Source organism: Neoarius graeffei, chromosome 3 (assembly GCF_027579695.1).
Source record: "Neoarius graeffei isolate fNeoGra1 chromosome 3, fNeoGra1.pri, whole genome shotgun sequence".
NCBI lineage: Eukaryota > Metazoa > Chordata > Actinopteri > Siluriformes > Ariidae > Neoarius > Neoarius graeffei.
Window position 1 is genome coordinate 88,535,155 of NC_083571.1, and position 20,263 is coordinate 88,555,417.

The 20,263-nt window shown below is 42.0% G+C and overlaps 1 protein-coding gene across 1 annotated transcript in view; it reads right to left on the bottom strand.

The window, feature by feature from the left end:
* tns3.2 (tensin 3, tandem duplicate 2) overlaps positions 1–20,263 on the bottom strand; it is a 135,379-nt gene that overhangs the window by 95,657 nt on the left and 19,459 nt on the right. Inside the window, exons 11-12 of the mRNA XM_060917613.1 lie at positions 14,743–14,820; positions 14,267–14,365 (exon numbers count right to left, since the gene is read on the bottom strand). Coding sequence (XP_060773596.1) covers positions 14,267–14,365; positions 14,743–14,820 — 177 coding nt within the window. The remainder of the gene's footprint in view (positions 1–14,266; positions 14,366–14,742; positions 14,821–20,263) is intronic.

Consider the following 20,263-nt stretch of genomic DNA (forward strand, 5'->3'; position numbering starts at 1 on the left):
ACATTAAATTAAAGGTGCGTTCAAACTTTTCACTGGTACTGTAGGATTTGCCTTTCAGTTTAATCCTGATACAATCTCAAGCTTAAAAATCACAGTGTTGCCATGTAAACATGTCCCTCCACATAATGAAGTTCTGTGATCATCAAATTAGACAAGGGTGTTCTATGAACTGGATGGCATGGTGGTGTTGTGGTTAGCGCTGTCGCCTCACAGCAAGAAGGTTCTGGGTTCAAGCCCAGTTGTTGACGGGGGCCTTTCTGTGTGGAGTTTGCGTGTTCTCCGCATGTCTGCGTGGGTTTCCTTTGGGTGCTCCAGTTTCCCCCAAAGACATGCAGGTTAGGCTAATTGGTGGCTCTAAATTGACTGTAGGTGTGAATGTGAGCGTGAATGGTTGTTTGTCTCTATGTTTCAGCCCTGTGATGATCTGGCGACTTGTCCAGGGTGTACCCTGCCTTTCGCCCATAGTCAGCTGGGATAGGCTCCAGCTTGCCCGTGACCCTGCACAGGATAAGCGGCTACAGATAATGGATGGATGGATGTTCTCTGAACCGTGTTCCTCTGATTTTGTCCTCTAATCTTTGGAAAATGTTAGGATTTCACTCCAACACCTCATAACTCAATTAGTATGAGCCATGTTGGCTGGTGTGTGTCTGTCTGTCTGCGTGTTCCTCAAAGTGAATTTGTGATGCTGCAACATGAAACATTCACACAACCCTGGTGATATGCTCCACAAAGCAGATGGACAGAGATGTTTTTGGAAGTAAATACATTAGTTATTGTCAAAGATATTAGTGCAGTTAAACACACACACACACACACACACCTCATTAAACTAGCAAATCATCAAAAACAGTCTCAACAGATGGAAAGTCAAATACCAGGGATGCTTGATAACCCACAGCTGGCTGGTGATACACACACACACACACACACACACACACACACACACCTCAACAATCTACTTTTCATGAGGTCATCTTTGACAGGACTTATGGTCATACCAAAAGGCTTTTGTCATAGAAAAGTAGCCAAGTGACCACACTAACACTCACATGTCTCTAACATAAGACTTTTTATGAAGTCTTACACCTAAAATAATGAACAAACAAACAAATTATTATTATTATTATTATTATTATTATTATTATTATCATCAACAACAATAACAATATATTGCAATATACATAGGTTGAATTAGTTCTCTGCAGAAATCTTTCATCCTTTTCAAATCACTATTTGACTTCATTTCTTCATCAATTATCACACACTAGATTACCCAAAGCACAAAGCATCACTCTTATCGCATTATTATGCAAGCACTGTAAACCTTTCCTTCTTGATTGATGTCCCTTTCAAACACTACAAATCAGCATTAAAATTCTGAACAAGTCACATGCATTCGACATTCACACAGACAATTCCTTGCAATATCAAATCCCACAGAGCTCGTAGAACATGCTATAATGCAGAGCTATCATTCCAGACGTGATGCACACATCAATACACAAATGTACAAACGTTGCTTGTTGAACATCTTTGCAGGCTGCACTTGAAATCAGCAGATAAGAGCTGTAAAGAACAAAAGCTGAGAAAGAAAATCAGGTATCAGCTGTAGGCATTTTTTTTTTTTGCCACAGAGAAAAAACGAAGAGAAGTTCTAACCATGAGTTCCTGCTGGTTCATGTCCATTCTCCCGGACTCTTTCTCTCTCCTTCTTGCTTTTCTTTACTTCCTCACTCTCTCTGTCCAGCTTGACGGGGGCGGGCAGCTTGCATTCTTTACTATGAGGTGATAACAGCTCCCCTGTGTCGTCTTTTCTTTCCTCCACTTTCCTTTTTTTCTTGTTCTCTGCCTCCTATTTGTTTCTCCGTTGACCCATTCTGCTACGATATGAATCTCTCTCTCTCTCTCTCTCTCTCTCTCTTTCCAGGTAACCCTGCGTGGTGCCTTTCTTGATGTACAGGAGGATCCCAGCTAAGGAAACATTATTCCTCTCAGAGTAGCCAGCAGTCCACAGCACAAGTTCCATCCACAATCCACACACACACACAAACGCACATGCCCACGTACACACACACGACCTTGAGTCATCCAAATATGGTGTTGGGAATGTAAACAGGAGGGTGGAGCTACATGCGGGTGCAGAGAAAAGTAGTAAAGAAACAAAGAAGAAGGTAAGATCATGACACAGGAGGCAAGAGCATACCTGTCAACTTTGAGGTTTGAAAAAAAGGGATATTTCCCAGATTTTTAACTCAAAATAAGGGAAAATTTCGGAAAGTCATACCCTTCACCAAAAGTGGGTGTGTAGTTGAATGGGGGGCAATTTTCTATCTAGTATTTGTGATTTCCTGTACTCTGGTGCATGTTGGTGATAGCCAAGACCCAAACTCGATATGCTTATGGTTTATAGAGTGCATTTGTGAATAAACTATACATTTATTTTTATTTGCTTTCAGTGGTACCAGTTATTTCCCAAATTAAGGGCTAAAATACGTATCTTATGTTAAAATAAGAAAGGTCATTATATAACCAGTCAATAAATTAAATTCCATTGCAATTTATTATGGTTTTACCATAGTCATGGCCTCGGAACAATAGATAGATAGATAGATAGATAGATAGATAGATAGATAGATAGATAGATAGATAGATAGATAGATAGATAGATAGATAGAAAGAGTAATAAAGAGTAATAAAGAGTAATATAAAATATTAAACCAAGAGTGATTTAAAATGGGTAAGTTTCAGATAGAAAATAAAATAGACAATGAGTGGATAAAACAGTTAATACACCAATTAGTTTACACTAGGCTATTTATGAGGTCTTAGCCAGGACATAATGTAAACATGTGTAGTTTACCTTTGATTATTTGGGAGGCTTTCGTTTTCCCCATGGAAAATTTCTTTGTGATGGAAGAGTCTGGGAACATTCCAGCCACGCACTTGTTGAAATCATCAAAGAAAGAGAGGCTAATGTTTTTCTTAGCTATTAGCATCGCCGGGCGGCACGGTGGTGTAGTGGTTAGCGCTGTCGCCTCACAGCAAGAAGGTGCTGGGTTCGAGCCCCGGGGCTGGCGAGGGCCTTTCTGTGTGGAGTTTGCATGTTCTCCCCGTGTCCACGTGGGTTTCCTCCGGGTGCTCCGGTTTCCCCCACAGTCCAAAGACATGCAGGTTAGGTTAACTGGTGACTCTAAATTGACCGTAGGTGTGAATGTGAGTGTGAATGGTTGTCTGTGTCTATGTGTCAGCCCTGTGATGACCTGGCGACTTGTCCAGGGTGTACCCCGCCTTTCGCCCGTAGTCAGCTGGGATAGGCTCCAGCTTGCCTGCGACCCTGTAGAAGGATAAAGCAGCTAGAGATAATGAGATGAGATGAGATTAGCATCGCCATCTTCACCTCAGACCTAATCAGTGTTGCCAGATACTGCTGACGTTTTCCAGCCCAAAATATGTTCAAAACCCGCCAAAATGCACTTGAAACCGCCCAATCTGGCAACACTGGACCTAATCACTTGTTCAGCCTCGCCTCCGGACGTAGTTCTGTAATTACTGATGCCTGACGGGGACATGAATTCATGGCCCGACTTCCTGCTGTAAACTCCTGTCAGAGGCGCGTCATGAATTCTGGACCTACCGACTTTTTTATATTGTGAAAATATGGGACTTTTATATAATGTCAAAATACGGGATATTTTTGGGAAAATAAAAAAACGGGAAGACAGCGGGAAATAAGTCAAAATAAGGGATTTCCCGGGAAAAACGGGAGGGTTGACAGGTACCTACGGTATGGGCAAGAGAGAGAGAAATGATCAAGAAACGGATGGATTGTAGAGGAGATGAGAGAAAGGAAAAAGTGAGGGAATAAAACTATGTTAAAAAAAAAGTATTCCACTGCATTGTTGCAAAATGTGACGAGTGACAGCAAGCTGTTAATATTGTACATGTACATCAGAATCAGAATCATATGGTACTGCGATGCATTTGCCTCTCTTAAAATCAGGGCACTGGATTTCTCTTAACATCAGGCATCTCTAATTACATAGCAGTACAAAACTGGCTTATACAACCAGATGTGCATCAACTGTAAATCACCGTCCTCTGACAAACACACACGCACACACACCACTTGTGTTTAGGTTTGTTTTTCTGAGAGTGGCAGAGAAAAACAGGCTGCCTTTAAATATCCAGCCTGTTATTTCCTCTGTCTGGAGCCCAAAACGGGTCCAAAAATGTTTCACTCCCAAACGTTCACTCAGTCGCATACAAATGGCTTGGAGTCTCCGTTAGTGGAAGGACACAAAGCAAGCTATAGTATTCTCTGTATCCTTATAGCGTTCTACAATGCTTTCTCTTGTAGATAAGGGAAGTTCCACACCTTAGGTCAAAGTTACCATTTATAGGAGAATAAAATGTTTTCTCTTCAGCCGTATCAAGGTCAGAGGCAGGTTAAGGCAGCAAAATAATACAAGACAACAACATCTGGTAGCATTGTGAAATTCATGGAGATTAGACACCGTGGTAAAAGGGGAAAAAAAAGTAACATTTAATTAATAGAAGATTCATTTCTGTTTGTTGTGCAAGCTGTGAGAATAAACATTCCAACGTAGCATGGTTGTCGGTATCAGAGAAGCTGGATGAATCAGAAACAGGATGATTTCCTGGTATTTTCACATGCAATTTCACACAAAAGTTTTGCAGGCAGAATTGGTTTTACAAATCTTTTATACAATCTGTTCTTATTTTTTCTTTTATTGCCTGGTATGGAAGCATCAGTGCTAAGGACAAAAATCATCTGAGCCATATTGTAAAGATGGCTGGTAAGTTGATAGGCACTCCATAGTCATCTTTGATGGCTATTTATGAGAAACAGGTCCTCCAAAAGGCGAGGTCGATATTAGACTGTAAAAATCACCCCCTTTACTGTAACTTTGAAGTTCTTCTTTCAGGCCGGAGACTAAGAGTGCCATTTTATAAATGCAACAAGATTAAAAATTCCTTTGTTCCTGGTGCAATATGCCTGCTTAATTTGCACAATGTTGATTTACAGTATACACTACCGTTCAGAAGTTTGGGGTCACTTTGAAATTTCCTTATTTTTGAAAGAAAAATACTGTTCTTTTCAATGAAGATCACTTTAAACTAATCAGAAATCCACTCTATACATTGCTAATGTGGGAAATGACTATTCTAGCTGCAAATGTCTGGTTTTTGGTGCAACATCTACATAGGTGTATAGAGGCCCATTTCCAGCAACTCTCACTCCAGTGTTCTAATGGTACAATGTGTTTGCTCATTGCCTCAGAAGGCTAATGGATGATTAGAAAACCCTTGTACAATCATGTTAGCACAGCTGAAAACAGTTGAGCTCTTTAGAGAAGCTATAAAACTGACCTTCCTTTGAGCAGATTGAGTTTCTGGAGCATCACATTTGTGGGGTCGATTAAATGCTCAAAATGCCCAGAAAAATGTCTTGACTATATTTTCTATTCATTTTACAACTTATGGTGGTAAATAAAAGTGTGACTTTTCATGGAAAACACAAAATCGTCTGGGTGACCCCAAACTTTTGAACGGTAGTGTATGTAAATACAGTATATTACTTTTTGTACTGTATATTGTCCACTGTTATTGTCATTTTTCTTTCTTGTGACTGTTGTGTGTCTTTTTTGTTATTCCGTGTACCTGACTGCAAGACAAGTTTCCCTTTGGGATAATAAAGTGAACTGAACTGGTTTGAATTGTCTGGAATTGAGACTGGCCAAACTAGTAGGAAGTCAATTGTGGCGGCACAGTAGTGTAGTGGTTAGCACTGTTGCCTCACAACAAGAAGGTTCTGGGTTCGAGCCCAGTGGCTGATGCGGGCCTTTCTGTGTTGAATTTGTATGTTCTCCCCGTGTCTGCGTGGGTTTCCTCTGGGTGCTCTGGTTTCCCCAACAATTCAAAGACACGTGGTTCGGTTAACATGGGGCAGCCATGGGCTGAAGTGCCCTTGAACAAGGCGCCTAACCCTCAACTGCTCCCTGGGCGCTGTACGGTAGCATAGCTGCCCACTGCTCTGGGTATGTGTGTGTGTTCACTGCTTCAGATGGGTTAAATGTAGGGATTAAGGTTCACTGTGTGCTTAAGTCTGTGCTTGAGTGTATGTGTGACAAATAAAGGCTCTTCTTCTAGTAACTCAAATAATCACTCTTTACAACCGTGGTGAGCAGAAAAGCATCTCAGAACACATAACGCATCAAACATTGAGGTGGATGGGCCAAAACAGTAGCCACTCCGTTATCCAAGAACAAGAATCTGAGGCTACAGTCAGCACAGACTCATCCAAACTGCACAGTTGTATATGTTTTATTTAAAGCTTCAATTGTGCATAAAAGGTCCCATATTCATCCAACTGGATCTTGCCTGTGTGAACTTGGCTGTTTTCTCTTCTCAACAGTTCATTTACTTCAGAATGGTTTACAGTTAAGCATTTTGATTCAGTCAAGTGATTCAGTCAGGTGATTATGGTGACACAGAGGCCATTAAAGTAAAAAAAAATCCATTCTAAAAAGTGGGATTTTTAAATTGTTACATTCTCTTCAATGGCTGAATTCATGTTCACATTTTCTATACTTCCATAATAAATACTTTTGGAGAATTATTTACAAGATGTCATTGTGTGTTTTATGTGCTAGGCTAGTGAGCTAACTCTGAACAAACCTATTCATTGTTGCCATGTACTGTAACAGGTTTGGTGATGGTGAAATAAATTCTGAAGAATATGACATTGCAAATTGAAACTCAGATATCTATCTGCCATGATGTGGCAATGGGGACATGGCCAAGCATTGGTTTGCGAATGGAGGGTGCAGCCAGGGAAGGTGAGTGGCAAAGTCAGTACACCTGTTGTTGATTAATGTTGTCTGTGTGTGTTTTGTAGTGAGGATGGAAGGTAGAAAGGAGGGACAGAGCAACGAGAGAGGATCTCTCCCAACCCAAGCACACGCGTGTGTGTGCAAACGAACAAGATTGGTAAAGCTGAAAAGCAAGCACAAAAGCGAAAATAAACGTCTGTGTTAACATCATTTCCTGCCTGCCACGCTTCAGTATTCCACCCACATCAGGGATTCACTACACATGATCACGTTGATGAGCAATATATTATTATCAGGGTATTTGGGATGGTAGAAGGAAAATGCAGACAGAACTGAAACTGTATATAATTTTGCTGTTTAGGTTATTAAAGAATGTGTTGTATATGGATTGTTTTAAAGGTCCCATGGCATGGTGGTTTGTTGATGGTTTAAATGGGCTCGTGGAGGTTTCCGGATGTTATATCCGCAGCCTTTCTCAAAATGAACCCTCGGCACGTAGATATAGCCTCCTGGGAGAAAGTCCCATTCCAGCGCTTTTCCCAGTGCGTCGTTTTGCTAATGAGAAGCAGGAGGCGGGGAAGGGTAGAGGGTGGGGGCGGGTCTTATCATTAATATTCATGACATGTAAACGTGTTACCTCTGATTGGCTAACAGCACTGTGACGCTACCTCCAGTGGGTCAGAACAAGCGGATGTGGGTGTCTTACTATGGCGAGAGAGAAGGAACAAACCGCGAAGGGAAAAATACCGCGCGCTGACGTCATTAAGGTGCGACGCGAGGAAATAAAATAAATTCAACAAATGTTTGGGTTTTTACTGAACAAACAAACAAATAAAATGAACGAGTGACTTAAAAAAAAGAATGTGGGTGTCTTTGTAAAAACTGTTTTGATTGGCTATTATAACAGAGCATGCTGCATGCTTTTTGGTTTTGTAGTGCAGAGTACCTGGCTAACTGCAGGAAGCAGTTAGCTGCACAGCTAATGTAGCCATTGCAAGGCTAAGGTGGCACCGATTTTTAAACACGGCAAAACATAAGCTCATAAGTTACAGTCAATTTCCAGACTAAACTCAGTTTAACAGAGCGATGCTGCATGCTCTTTAGTTTTGTAGCACAGATTACCTGGCTAACTGCAGGAAGCAGTTAGCTGCACAGCTAATGTAGCCATTGCTAGGCTAACGTGGAACCGATTTTAAAACACGGCAAAACGACCAGTTATACACTTACTTGTTCAGTGTTTGAGGCTGATGCGGCAGGGATGCTTGGCACAGACCCAGGCTTCAGTAACAGTTGATGTGCAAAACCTGCCCGGTACTGTCCCAAGTTGTGGAAACATTCATCAGTAAAATGCTTCCGACAAACATACACCGTCTTAGGTAGACTCGACGGCGTATTATTGAAGTAAATAAAATTAAGCCACTGCGTCTTCAGGGGCTCTCCCGTCGGCAGTAAAAACAGACTCCTTTCTGTGTTGTCACATCTATGTACAGCACAATTTCCATGTTTCGCTCGCTTAGGTGATGCCATGTTGTTGTGTCCTCTATGGTCTCCTCACTACAACTGGGCGGACAATGCATACAGTGGGTAGGAATCCAGAGGGGGGCGTGGGGATCATCTCCCTTGCTGACGTAGGCAAGGGAAGAGCTTCTCAACGCGCCGTTTTGACGCGCCATTCTCAAATATTGGGCATAGTTTGGTTTACACATTATGAAATTTCTAGCCACTGGGGTGACTTAAGAAGGTCAGAGGAACTAATTTTAATGTTAAAAAACCTCAGAAAGTGAAAATTTCATGCCATGGGACCTTTAATGGTTTTAAATGATATCTTCATGAGTATTTTAAGCTGACAGATTTACTGTCACATGCAATTATAGTTGCATTCTTCTTCTTCTACTTCTTCTCATTATACGGTGGTGTAGTGGTTAGTGCTGTCGCCTCACAGCAAGAAGGTCCGGGTTCGAGCCCCGTGGCTGACGGAGCTGTGTGGAGTTTGCATGTTCTCCCCGTGTCCGCGTGGGTTTCCTCCGGGTGCTCTGGTTTCCCCCACAGTCCAAAGACATGCAGGTTAGGTTAACTGGTGACTCTAAATTGACCATAGGTGTGAATGTGAGTGTGAATGGTTGTCTGTGTCTATGTGTCAGCCCTGTGATGACCTGGCGACTTGTCCAGGGTGTACCCCGCTTTTGCCCGTAGTCAGCTGGGATAGGCTCCAGCTTGCCTGCGACCCTGTAGAACAGGATAAAGCGCCTAGAGATAATGAGATGAGAGATGATTACTACTGGTAGTAGGAGGAGGAGGAGAAGAAGGAGGCTGCATGGTGGTACAGTGGATAGCACTGTTACCTCACAGAAAGAAGGTTCTGGGCTCATTCCCGACTGGGGTTTTTCTGTGTGGTGTTTGCATATTCTCTCTGTGCCTGTGTGGGGTTCTCTCCACATGCTCCAATTTCCTCCCACAGTCCAAAGACATGTGGATTAGGTCAACTGGCTACTCGAAATTGCCTGTGAGTGTGATGGCTGTTTGTCTCCGTTTTATCCTTATGATAGATTGGTGACCTGTCCGGGATGTACCCCGCCTCTCGCCTGAAGTCAGCTGGGATTAGCTCCAGTGACCCTGAGACCCTGACGGATAAGTGGGATAGATAATGGCTGTACAGTAGTAGTAGTACGGTATGTACATATAAGAAGCAGGGCTGTGTGTCGACTGGTGGACCCAGCAAATTATTATCATGAACTGAATTCCATCCATCCATTATCCATAACCGCTTATCCTGTGCAGGGTCACAGGCAAGCTGGAGCCTATCCCAGCTGACTATGGGTGAGAGGCGGGGTACACCCTGGACAAGTCGCCAGATCATTGCAGAGCTGACACAGAGACAAACAACCATTCACACTCACATTCACACCTATGGTCAATTTAGAGCCACCGATTAACCTAACCACCATGTCTTTGGACTGTGGGGGAAACCGGAGCACCCGGAGGAAACCCACACAGACACGGGGAGAACATGCAAACTTCACACAGAAAGGCCCTCGTCGGCCACTGGCTTCAAACTCAGAACCTTCTGGTTGTGAGGCAACAGTGCTGACCACTACACCACCGTGCCGCCCTATAAAGTGATAAATATAAATGATAAATAACAGGCACAATAACTTCTACATCAGAGTCCCTTCTTGTAGTTGACCGCTAAATATAACTTGTAACTCTGGAGGACAAAAGCATATCTGTCCATGTCTTTGTTTTGTGTCTTAAAGCCATTTCATGTCTTAAAGCCAAAGTTATGAACATTCCAACAATATAGCACCAGAAGGGAAAGTGCAAGAAGACCCATTTCAAGAAGGTTTTTGAAGGACTTGGGACAAACCACATGTTTCCTTATACTGTATGTATGCAAATGATTATGTCAATGTGTGTGGTGTGTGTGTGTGTGTGTGTTTGTTTTGTTTATTTAAAGTACGTGGTCCATATCTCCCTTGTAAGCGAACCATTCTTCCACATTAGTCGAACAGATGCTGTAAATAGTCCCAGGACACTGGTGTCAAAGGCTTCAATTTCCTGTAAACAACAACATCCTGCGCCCACTGAGAGTGTACAGCAAATAGTGGTGAGGGAATAAGCGGAAAATATCAAACCTAGACACAAACTATTAACACATGAGTATGTGTGTTTGCAGCTAATAAGTTAAAGGACTCAAGCAACTCAAAAGAAGAAACAAGACACATTTTTAATCCTCATGCTGGGTCCATGACCATGACGTGTGTGTGTGTCCAACATGGCGCCTACGCTGAGACAGGCGTAACCAAAGCTCCACCAGGTTACTTTAGCATTCTCGTACACCCGTTGTAATTGCCATCATTAATGCAAGCAGATGTAAAATGCTTCAGAATACTGAATGGTTGTAATTTTTTATAAAAGACTGTATATCTCCAGACATGGCAGGATTGTGGATATTATCTCATCTCATCTTATCTCATTATCTCTAGCCACTTTATCCTGTCCTGCAGGGTCGCAGGCAAGCTGGAGCCTATCCCAGCTGACTATGGGCGAAAGGCGGGGTACACCCTGGGCAAGTCGCCAGGTCATCACAGGGCTGACACATAGACACAGACAACCATTCACATTCACGGTCAATTTAGAGTCACCAGTTAACCTAACCTGCATGTCTTTGGACTGTAGGGGAAACCGGAGCACCCGGAGGAAACCCACGTGGACACGGGGAGAACATGCAAACTCCGCACAGAAAGGCCCCCGCCGACCATGGGGCTCGAATCCGGACCTTCTTGCTGTGAGGCGACAGCGCTAACCACCGTGCCACCTGTGGATATTATATAAAAAAAAGTACCATCTATTTTTCTACATTCAGTTTCAATTCATAAAAACTGCTTTGTTAAACCACAAATGTTCTCCTTGTCTAGTGCAGATATGTTTATCAATATAAATGTCATCAGACCAGATATTGTCATCATCGATGAGAGTAAGATGAATGTGTCGATCTTGGAAGTAGGCTGTTGTTTTGATTCATATTTAGAAGAAACTTATTTAACAAAGCTTATGAAATACCAATCTCTTGTACAGCAAATTTCTGATTTGGGGTACAAATGTCTACTTCCTGTATTGATCTTTAGCAGCCTGGGTCATAGGCTGGTCATTAGGGGTCTCAGGATAGTTGGATTTTCAAAGGTGAGAACAAAACAGTTGGCTAAGTATTGTTCAGTCTCATCCATAATTGGAAGTTGTTACATTTGATGGAGAAGATGCTGTGTTTACCCATAAGATTTGAAATGTTGCTGTTAAAGTGTAACTGATGAAATCACATATCAAGAACATGTCTGAGCAGATAATGCATCTACGTTAATTTGTGTACTAATTTCGTGCAAGAGAGTCACACCTACAGTGGTGCTTGAAAGTTTGTGAACCCTTTAGAATTTTCTATATTTCTGTATAAATATGACCCAAAACATCATCAGATTTTCACACAAGTCCTAAAAGTAGATAAAGAGAACCCATTTAAACAAATGAGACAAAAATATTATACTTGGTCATTTATTTATTGAGGAAAATGATCCAATATTACATCTCTGTGAGTGGCAAAAGTATGTGAACCTCTAGGATTAGCAGTTAATTTGAAGGTGAAATTAGAGTCTGGTGTTTTCAATCAATGGGATGACAATCAGGTGTGAGTGCATCCTGTTTTATTTAAAGAACAGGTATTTATCAAAGTCTGATCTTCACAACACATGTTTGTGGAAGTGTATCATAGCATGAACAAAGGAGATTTCTGAGGACCTCAGAAAAAGCGTTGTTGATGCTCATCAGGCTGGAAAAGGTTACAAAACCATCTCTAAAGAGTTTGGACTCCACTAATCCACAGTCAGACAGATTGTGTACAAATGGAGGAGATTAAAGACCACTGTTACCCTCCCCAGGAGTGGTCAACCAACAAAGATCACTCCAAGAGCAAGGTGTGTAATAGTCGGCAAGGTCACAAAGGACCCCAGGGTAACTTCTAAGCAACTGAAGGCCTCTCTCACATTGGCTAATGTTAATGTTCATGAGTCCATCATCAGAAGAACACTGAACAACAATGGTGTGCATGGCAGGGTTGCAAGGAGAAAGCCACTGCTCTCCAAAAGAACATTGCTGCTCATCTGCAGTTTGCTAAAGATCATGTGGACAAGCCAGAAGGCTATTGGAAAAATGTTTTGTGGATGGATGAGATCAAAATAGAAATTTTTGGTTTAAATGAGAAGCATTATATTTGGAGAAAGGAAAACACTGCATTCCAGCATAAGAACCTTATCCCATCTGTGAAACATGGTGGTGGTAGTATCATGGTTTGGGCCTGTTTTGCTGCATCTGGGCCAGGACGGTTTGCCATCATTGATGGAACAATGAATTCTGAATTATACCAGCGAATTCTAAAGGAAAATGTCAGGACATCTGTCCATGAACTGAATCTCAAGAGAAGGTGGGTCATGCAGCAAGACAACGACCCTAAGCACACAAGTCGTTCTACCAAAGAATGGTTAAAGAAGAATAAAGTTAATGTTTTGGAATGGCCAAGTCAAAGTCCTGACCTTAATCCAATTGAAATGTTGTGGAAGGACCTGAAGCGAGCAGTTCATGTGAGGAAACCCACCAACATCCCAGAGTTGAAGCTGTTCTGTATGGAGGAATGGGCTAAAATTCCTCCAAGCCGGTGTGCAGGACTGATCGACAGTTACCAGGAATGTTGAGTTGCAGTTATTGCTGCACAAGAGGGTCACACCAGACACTGAAAGCAAAGGTTCACATACTTTTGCCACTCACAGATATGTAATATTGGATCATTTTCCTCAATAAATAAATGACCAAGTATAATATTTTTGTCTCATTTGTTTAACTGGGTTCTCTTTATCTACTTTTAGGACTTGTGTGAAAATCTGATGATGTTTTAGATCATATTTATGCAGAAATATAGAAAATTCTAAAGGGTTCACAAACTTTCAAGCACCACTGTATGTGCCTTGACGCATGCATCAGATAGACTCTCAGGCGCGCTCTGGACAGCGCACGTGCCAAGCGGACTCTCGTGCGTGCCGTAAACAACTCGCAGCTGCACAGGATTAAGGCGCAATCAGCACGGCTATATAAAAACTCTGAAAACACACTTACTTTGCAAAGTATTGAGTTGCGTTGCTGATACATTACTGAGCCTTATTTCCTTGTTTGGTTTCCTGATCCCTGATTTCCTGTTTCTCGTCTTTGATTCTGCCGAGTCTACGATAGCCTGTTTGTGCCTCGCTCGACCTAGTAACCGTTTCACTGTTTTACGATTTTGCCTGTCATTCTGGATTGTTTACCTGTCTTCACTTGTATTAATAAACACACCTTCTGCACTTACATTCATCTCCCAACCATCTCTGACAGAATACTTCACGCTCCCTGACAAAGAGAATGCACATTCACCTGTTCATACGTCATGTTCAGAAACAAACTAATGTTAATGGTGCTAAAACAGCCACCATCAAATGGTGCGATTGGAGTCTTGTTCTCGATTCAGACTTGGATCAATAGTGGACTCGACTCGGACTCGACTCAGAATTTTTTTAACGACTTGGACTTGACTCGGACTTGAACACTGGGGACTCAAGACTGGACTCTGACTCGAGGTTTAGTGACTCGACTACAACACTGAATAGTAGCATTTTCTGGATAATATGAACAGGAAAATTGAAGTAAGAGTGTAGATGGGTTTACATTTACAGCATTTAACCGAAGCCCTTACCCAGAGCCACTTCCAGAAATGCTTTGGAATGCTTCTGTTACATTTGTGTCCTTATATATATTTATTGTAAATTGTGGACTCAAATAAAGAGGTAAATGTCTGTGTGTGTGTGTGTGTGTGTGTGTGTATGTGGCTACAGTACCTCCTGCTGTAATGTTCTCATAAGAATCCCAGTGAACTAGAGGTTCCAGAGTGTCATAGACAACGATAACCGCAGAGCTGTTCTTCCAGCCAACACTACCTTTATACAGAATAACTAACATCAGCATGAGAAAGAACAGGACCATGCCATGTACACATGTTTTCTGATTCTATGTATATCTACTTTCAAACAGAAATATGAACATTTGTACCCTAAGGCGCATATATACAATCCCCCTGATACAACATGATGTAATTAACTACTTTAATCAAGCATGAGCATGATTATAGCTAAAGGAGCTGTTGCTTGCTTCATCGTCTTCTTATCCTTCCCCTAAATGTCCCTCAACTGGACAACAAGGGCATCAGTCTTAGTCCATGACCAAAGCTGTTTCAATTCCATGTCTCATACTATAACTTTCTAATATTAATTCAATCCAGTAGCACTATTTAGGATGGCAGGATCAGAGAACATACCTTGCTGGAAACCTGGAATTTTTGCCATATCTTCTGAGAAAACTACCTCCACCTTTCCTTCTTCCGGAAATCTGGGATCTACGTTAGAAATAGAGGAAATAAGTAAAATATAGTAGCTCAAAAGAAAGAATCATAAAGTTTTACTGTTACATACAACCTACCGTCTTTTCTCTTTCCTTCTAAATACTGCACTTTAATATCCAACTGTGAGGACTCAGCAAAGTATCATAAAATAGCATACAAATATTCTATAGACTTATTTTTAAAAAATTATCTACATTTAAATTGGACATGAAGAAATAAGTGAAAAGTCACATGAATAAGAGTGACATAGGTTCATACCTGAACCCTAACCTATTATTTTTTACTGAATGTTTTAGGTTGTTTTTACACCAGCGTGGCTAATGGTAAGTGTCATTATTTATTGAACAGTTATTCCATGAAATCAAGTCGTACATGAGCTGATAGCCGACGAGGCACATAGCACCGAGTTGGCTATAAGCCATGTACAATGAGATTGAGTGGAATAACTGTTCAATCCACAGTCACTGGATTTTGAGAAACAGAGCATTTTTATTTTATTTTATACAAAACATCCAACAAAATAATTTCTGCTTAACAAACCGGCGAAATGACAGTAGCAATTTGTAGAAAATCTCATCTCATTATCTCTAGCCGCTTTATCCTGTTCTACAGGGTCGCAGGCAAGCTGGAGCCTATCCCAGCTGACTATGGGCGAAAGGCGGGGTACACCCTGGACAAATCACCAGGTCATCACAGGGCTGACACATAGACACAGACAACCATTCACATTCACACCTACGGTCAATTTAGAGTCACCAGTTAACTTAACCTGCATGTCTTTGGACTGTGGGGGAAACCGGAGCACCCGGAGGAAACCCACGTGGACACGGGGAGAACATGCAAACTCCGCACAGAAAGGCCCTTGCCGGCCCCGGGGCTCGAACCCAGGACCTTCTTGCTGTGAGGCGACAGCGCTAACCACTACACCACCGTGCCGCCCAATTTGTAGAAAATGTTATAATAATAATTCTTGAAAAATTAAAGATATGTTCTTACTATCAAATAGTTTCATTCCATATTTATTTGCTTTTTTTGTGTTTTGGGGGGGTTTGTTTTCGAGTAGAGTTTTTATTTCATCCTCAGTTGGTTCAGCAAAATGCTTGGTCATTTATTTATCAGTAAATAAATGACCAAGTATAATATTTTTGTCTTATTTGTTTAACTGGGTTCTCTTTATCTACTTTTCGGACTTGTGTGAAACTCAGATGATGTTTTAGGTCATATTTATGCAGAAATATAGAAAATTCTAAAGGGTTCACAAACTTTCAAGCACCAACATCGATGGATAGATAATGCAGAATATCCAAATGGAATATGTTATTTACATGATCCATATCATATTCCGAATATTGTCATATTTGGAATCATAGTGGAATGTTAATGTTCATGTAAACATACTGACTGTCAAGTACAATACTAACAAATGCAGAATAATAAAATGACTCATATACTGGACAATATTTGCCAGGCAAATCAAGTATAGAGTAATGGACACAATTTGCACCTGTCAACTCACGCACTACTGATTGTAAAATGTAGCTGTGTCGTACATAATAGACAGAAGCAATGTGACTACACATGACAGCATTAGAGAGTTTATCTGTGGTACGTTTGTGCTCAGGGGCGGCACGGTGGTGTAGTGGTTAGTGCTGTTGCCTCACAGCAAGAAGGTCCGGGTTCGAGCCCCATGGCCGGCGAGGGCCTTTCTGTGCGGAGTTTGCATGTTCTCCACGTGGGTTTCCTCCGGGTGCTCCGGTTTCCCCCACAGTCCAAAGACATGCAGGTTAGGTTAACTGGTGACTCTAAATTGACCGTAGGTGTGAATGTGAGTGTGAATGGTTGTCTGTGTCTATGTGTCAGCCCTGTGATGACCTGGCGACTTGTCCAGGGTGTACCCCGCCTTTCGCCCATAGTCAGCTGGGATAGGCTCCAGCTTGCCTGCGACCCTGTAGAACAGGATAAAGTGGCTAGAGATAATGAGATGAGATGAGACGTTTGTGCTCATCTAACCTTAATGCATTTGGAGGACAAATATTTCAAAAATAAACATTCTATACGATTACAGGTTCAGCCAAGTATGTCCATTCAACTTTGATTTAGTGAAAATGGTATATCTTCAAGATAGCAGTACTGTTCTTCTGCCCATATTTAAAAAAGAGGATGTTTAACACAATGCATACACTGTTTGTATAGGTACAGTATCTGTATCTGTTTTAATGTTGTGTTCTGAGTTTATCAACACGAGAAGATAAACTTCATATCTTCAAGCCAAAGTGTGATTTTCTTATTATTATATAGACACATTCACAAACAAAAAGTGCCCAAATTTATCAAAACAAGTCATCAATTTCCTCACAAGTGACATATAGAGATTTATGTCACAGTTTTGGTTCTCCATGTCCCAGATGTAGTTGGCATGAAAAATATGAGTGGTGTATTTCCCACTAAAACACTGGTGTCCATATACAATTATTGGCACCCCTTGTAAAGATTAGTAAAATGGGTTAGATAAGAGCCACCTTTTGGTGACGTCGCTTCATCTCACACTGAAAAAATGAGAACAATCCATTTATTCAGAGAAAAACAAATCCCTCATCAATAAATAATTATTTTCACTAAAAACACATATGCCATTATTATTGGCACCCCTGCATTTAATACTTTGTACAACCTCCCTTTGACCGTGAGCTGGCCTAGTGGTTAGCGTGTCTGCCTCTTGATTGGGAGATCGCAAGTTCTACTCATGGTTGGGTCATACCAAAGACTATCATAAAAATGGTACCTACCTGCAAGGCATGCTGCAATACAGATGCGAGTGGGGAGTCAAACTCTCCTGGTTACCAGAGGACTAGCCCCCCACTGTAACCCTACCTGTATAGGCAAGAGGCCAAGAGCTATGGAGCTTGGTGCTGCCCAGTGCACCTTAAGGCCCTGGTTAGGACTGGGATGGGAGACTGCCTGAGAAGACCAGGTTCAGGACTTAAGACTTATGACAACCTTCCTTTGCCAGTCAAACAGCACCAAGTCTCTCCTATAACATTTTATAAGGCTGGAAATACAGAGCAGAGCATCTGAAACCATTCCTCTTTACACAATCTCTCCAGATAATCCAGGGTCTGAGGCCCTCTTTTGTGCACTCTCCTCTATTCTGAATTTGGCCTTATTCAGTATTTAGCATTTGCTGATTAAGTCATGGGACATGCCAATATTATTCAGGTTTTAGGAGCATTTTTTGGACATGTATACAGAGCATTCAGAATATGCGTCTCAACTGGGGTTTTATGGCAGTTTGTGATACACAGCCTCTTGCCTGGTTATGGTCAGCTCTGTGCATTTCACACAAACCAACTAGATAATCAGAGTATGCACGGCTGTATGGAAACAGGAATATTCATTTTCATAAGCTATTTTCAAGCCCCGTTTTTGACTATTTTTGGTTAATGCAAAACATTTCCCATTTTCCTTGACAGAAAGCAGGGACACTGCATCATCCAGGATACTCCTTGCTGCAGAAAAAGAAGTCCAACAGCTGGAGCTGGATAAGAGCCAACTCCTATATGACTAGCCCTAATGCCTAACCCTTAACCCTAACACATACAGCATTGTACAACCCAGGGCAACTCCACCTAAATAGGAGAAGCTGGTCCGGGTCTTACTCCACCCCATGGATTTTTCCTTTTCTTTTCTTTTTTCTTTTTTTTTGCAACAAAGGGATGCCTGAATCTTTGAAGCTCTGTGAGCTTGGGCCAGAACATTGCTAGTGTGCAATGCCGGGAAAGAAGGGGGTAGGACTTCCAGGGAGAGCCAGTTGATATTGGAGACAGATCTTTTGATGTCCATCCCAACATCCACTGATGTTAAAATGTGGTGCTCTCAGACAAACTGTATAAAGCTTGGCAGGTCTTCATACACTTTTTAAAATATTTATTTTTTGAAATTTTCTATTTTACCCTTCACATCCAAAAGCAGACTGATCAACAAATTACTGGACTTAGGACTGTCACACACCATCTGTTTCTGGATCAGAGACTTCTTGATGGATCTCTCTCAGAGAGTCAGAGTAGGCTCCCATCTCTCCACAGCCCTCAGTCTCAGTACCAGCTCTCCACAGGGTTGTGCGCTGAGCCCTCTGCTCTATACTCTCTACGCACACAACTGCACCCCCACACATCCGAGTAATGCCATTATTAAATTTGCAGATGATGCAACTGTGATGGGGCTCATCTCTGGAGAAGATGAGGCGGCATACAGAGATGAGGTCTGGAGGCTGTCAGTGTGGTGCACACAGAATAACTTGGTCCTGAACACCTCCAAAACCAAAGAGCTGATCATTGACTACAGAAGGAAAAAGTCTGATCCATATCCTCTGTACATCAACGGAGACCACATGGAGAGGGTTTCGGACTTCAGGTTCCTGGGCGTACATGTGGATGATGATCTGTCCTGGAATACCAACACCACAGCACCAGTTAAGAAGGCACAGCAGCGTCTCCATCTCTAGAGGATACTCAGAAAAAAACAAACTGTCTGACAAACTGCTGATGTCCTTCTACCAGTGTTCTGTTGAAAGTGTGCTGAGTTATTGTATCTCTGCTTGGTTCGCCAGTTGCTCAGCAGCACAGAGAAATGCATTCCAGAGGGTCATCTCCTCAAAAAATTATTGGCTGCTCTCTACCCTCCCTAAAGGAAATATATATAACACACTGCCTCAGAAAAGCTCACAGCATCCTCAAGGATCCATCACATCCTGGACACTGTTGCCTTCTGGAAGGCATGTCAGGGCAATTAAAACAAGAACTAACAGACTGAAAAACAGTTTTTATGCCAGAGCCATAACAGTGCTGAACATGGACACTCAAACAGCATGAACACCCGGAATGTGCAATATCTCCTGAATGTGCAAAATATTTTGAAATTATTATCCATCCATCCATTATCTGTAGCTGTTTATCCTGTGTAGGGTCACAGGCAAGCTGGAGCCTATCCCAAGCTGACTATGGGCGAGAGGCGAGGTACACCCTGGACAAGTAGCCAAGTCATCACAGGGCTGGCACAGAGATAAACAACCACTCACACTCACATTCACACCTATGGTCAATTTAGAGCCACCAATTAGCCTAACCTGCATGTCTTTGGACTGTGGGGGAAACCGGAGCACCCGGAGGAAACCCACACAGACACAGGGAGAACATGCAAACTCCACACAGAAAGGCCCCCGTCGGCCACTGGGCTCGAACCTAGAACCTTCTTGCTGTGAGGCGACAGTGCTAACTGCTACGCCACCATGCCGCTATTATTATTATTATTATGCTTAAACTCGCAGTAATGATATACTGGAAAAACTAGGGCTGGCAGCAACAAGCTGCCTTAGCATTCTAGTACTCTTCTAAGGATTCTTGCCGAGCCCAATAGTACAGTCTTCTGTATTCTATTTGCC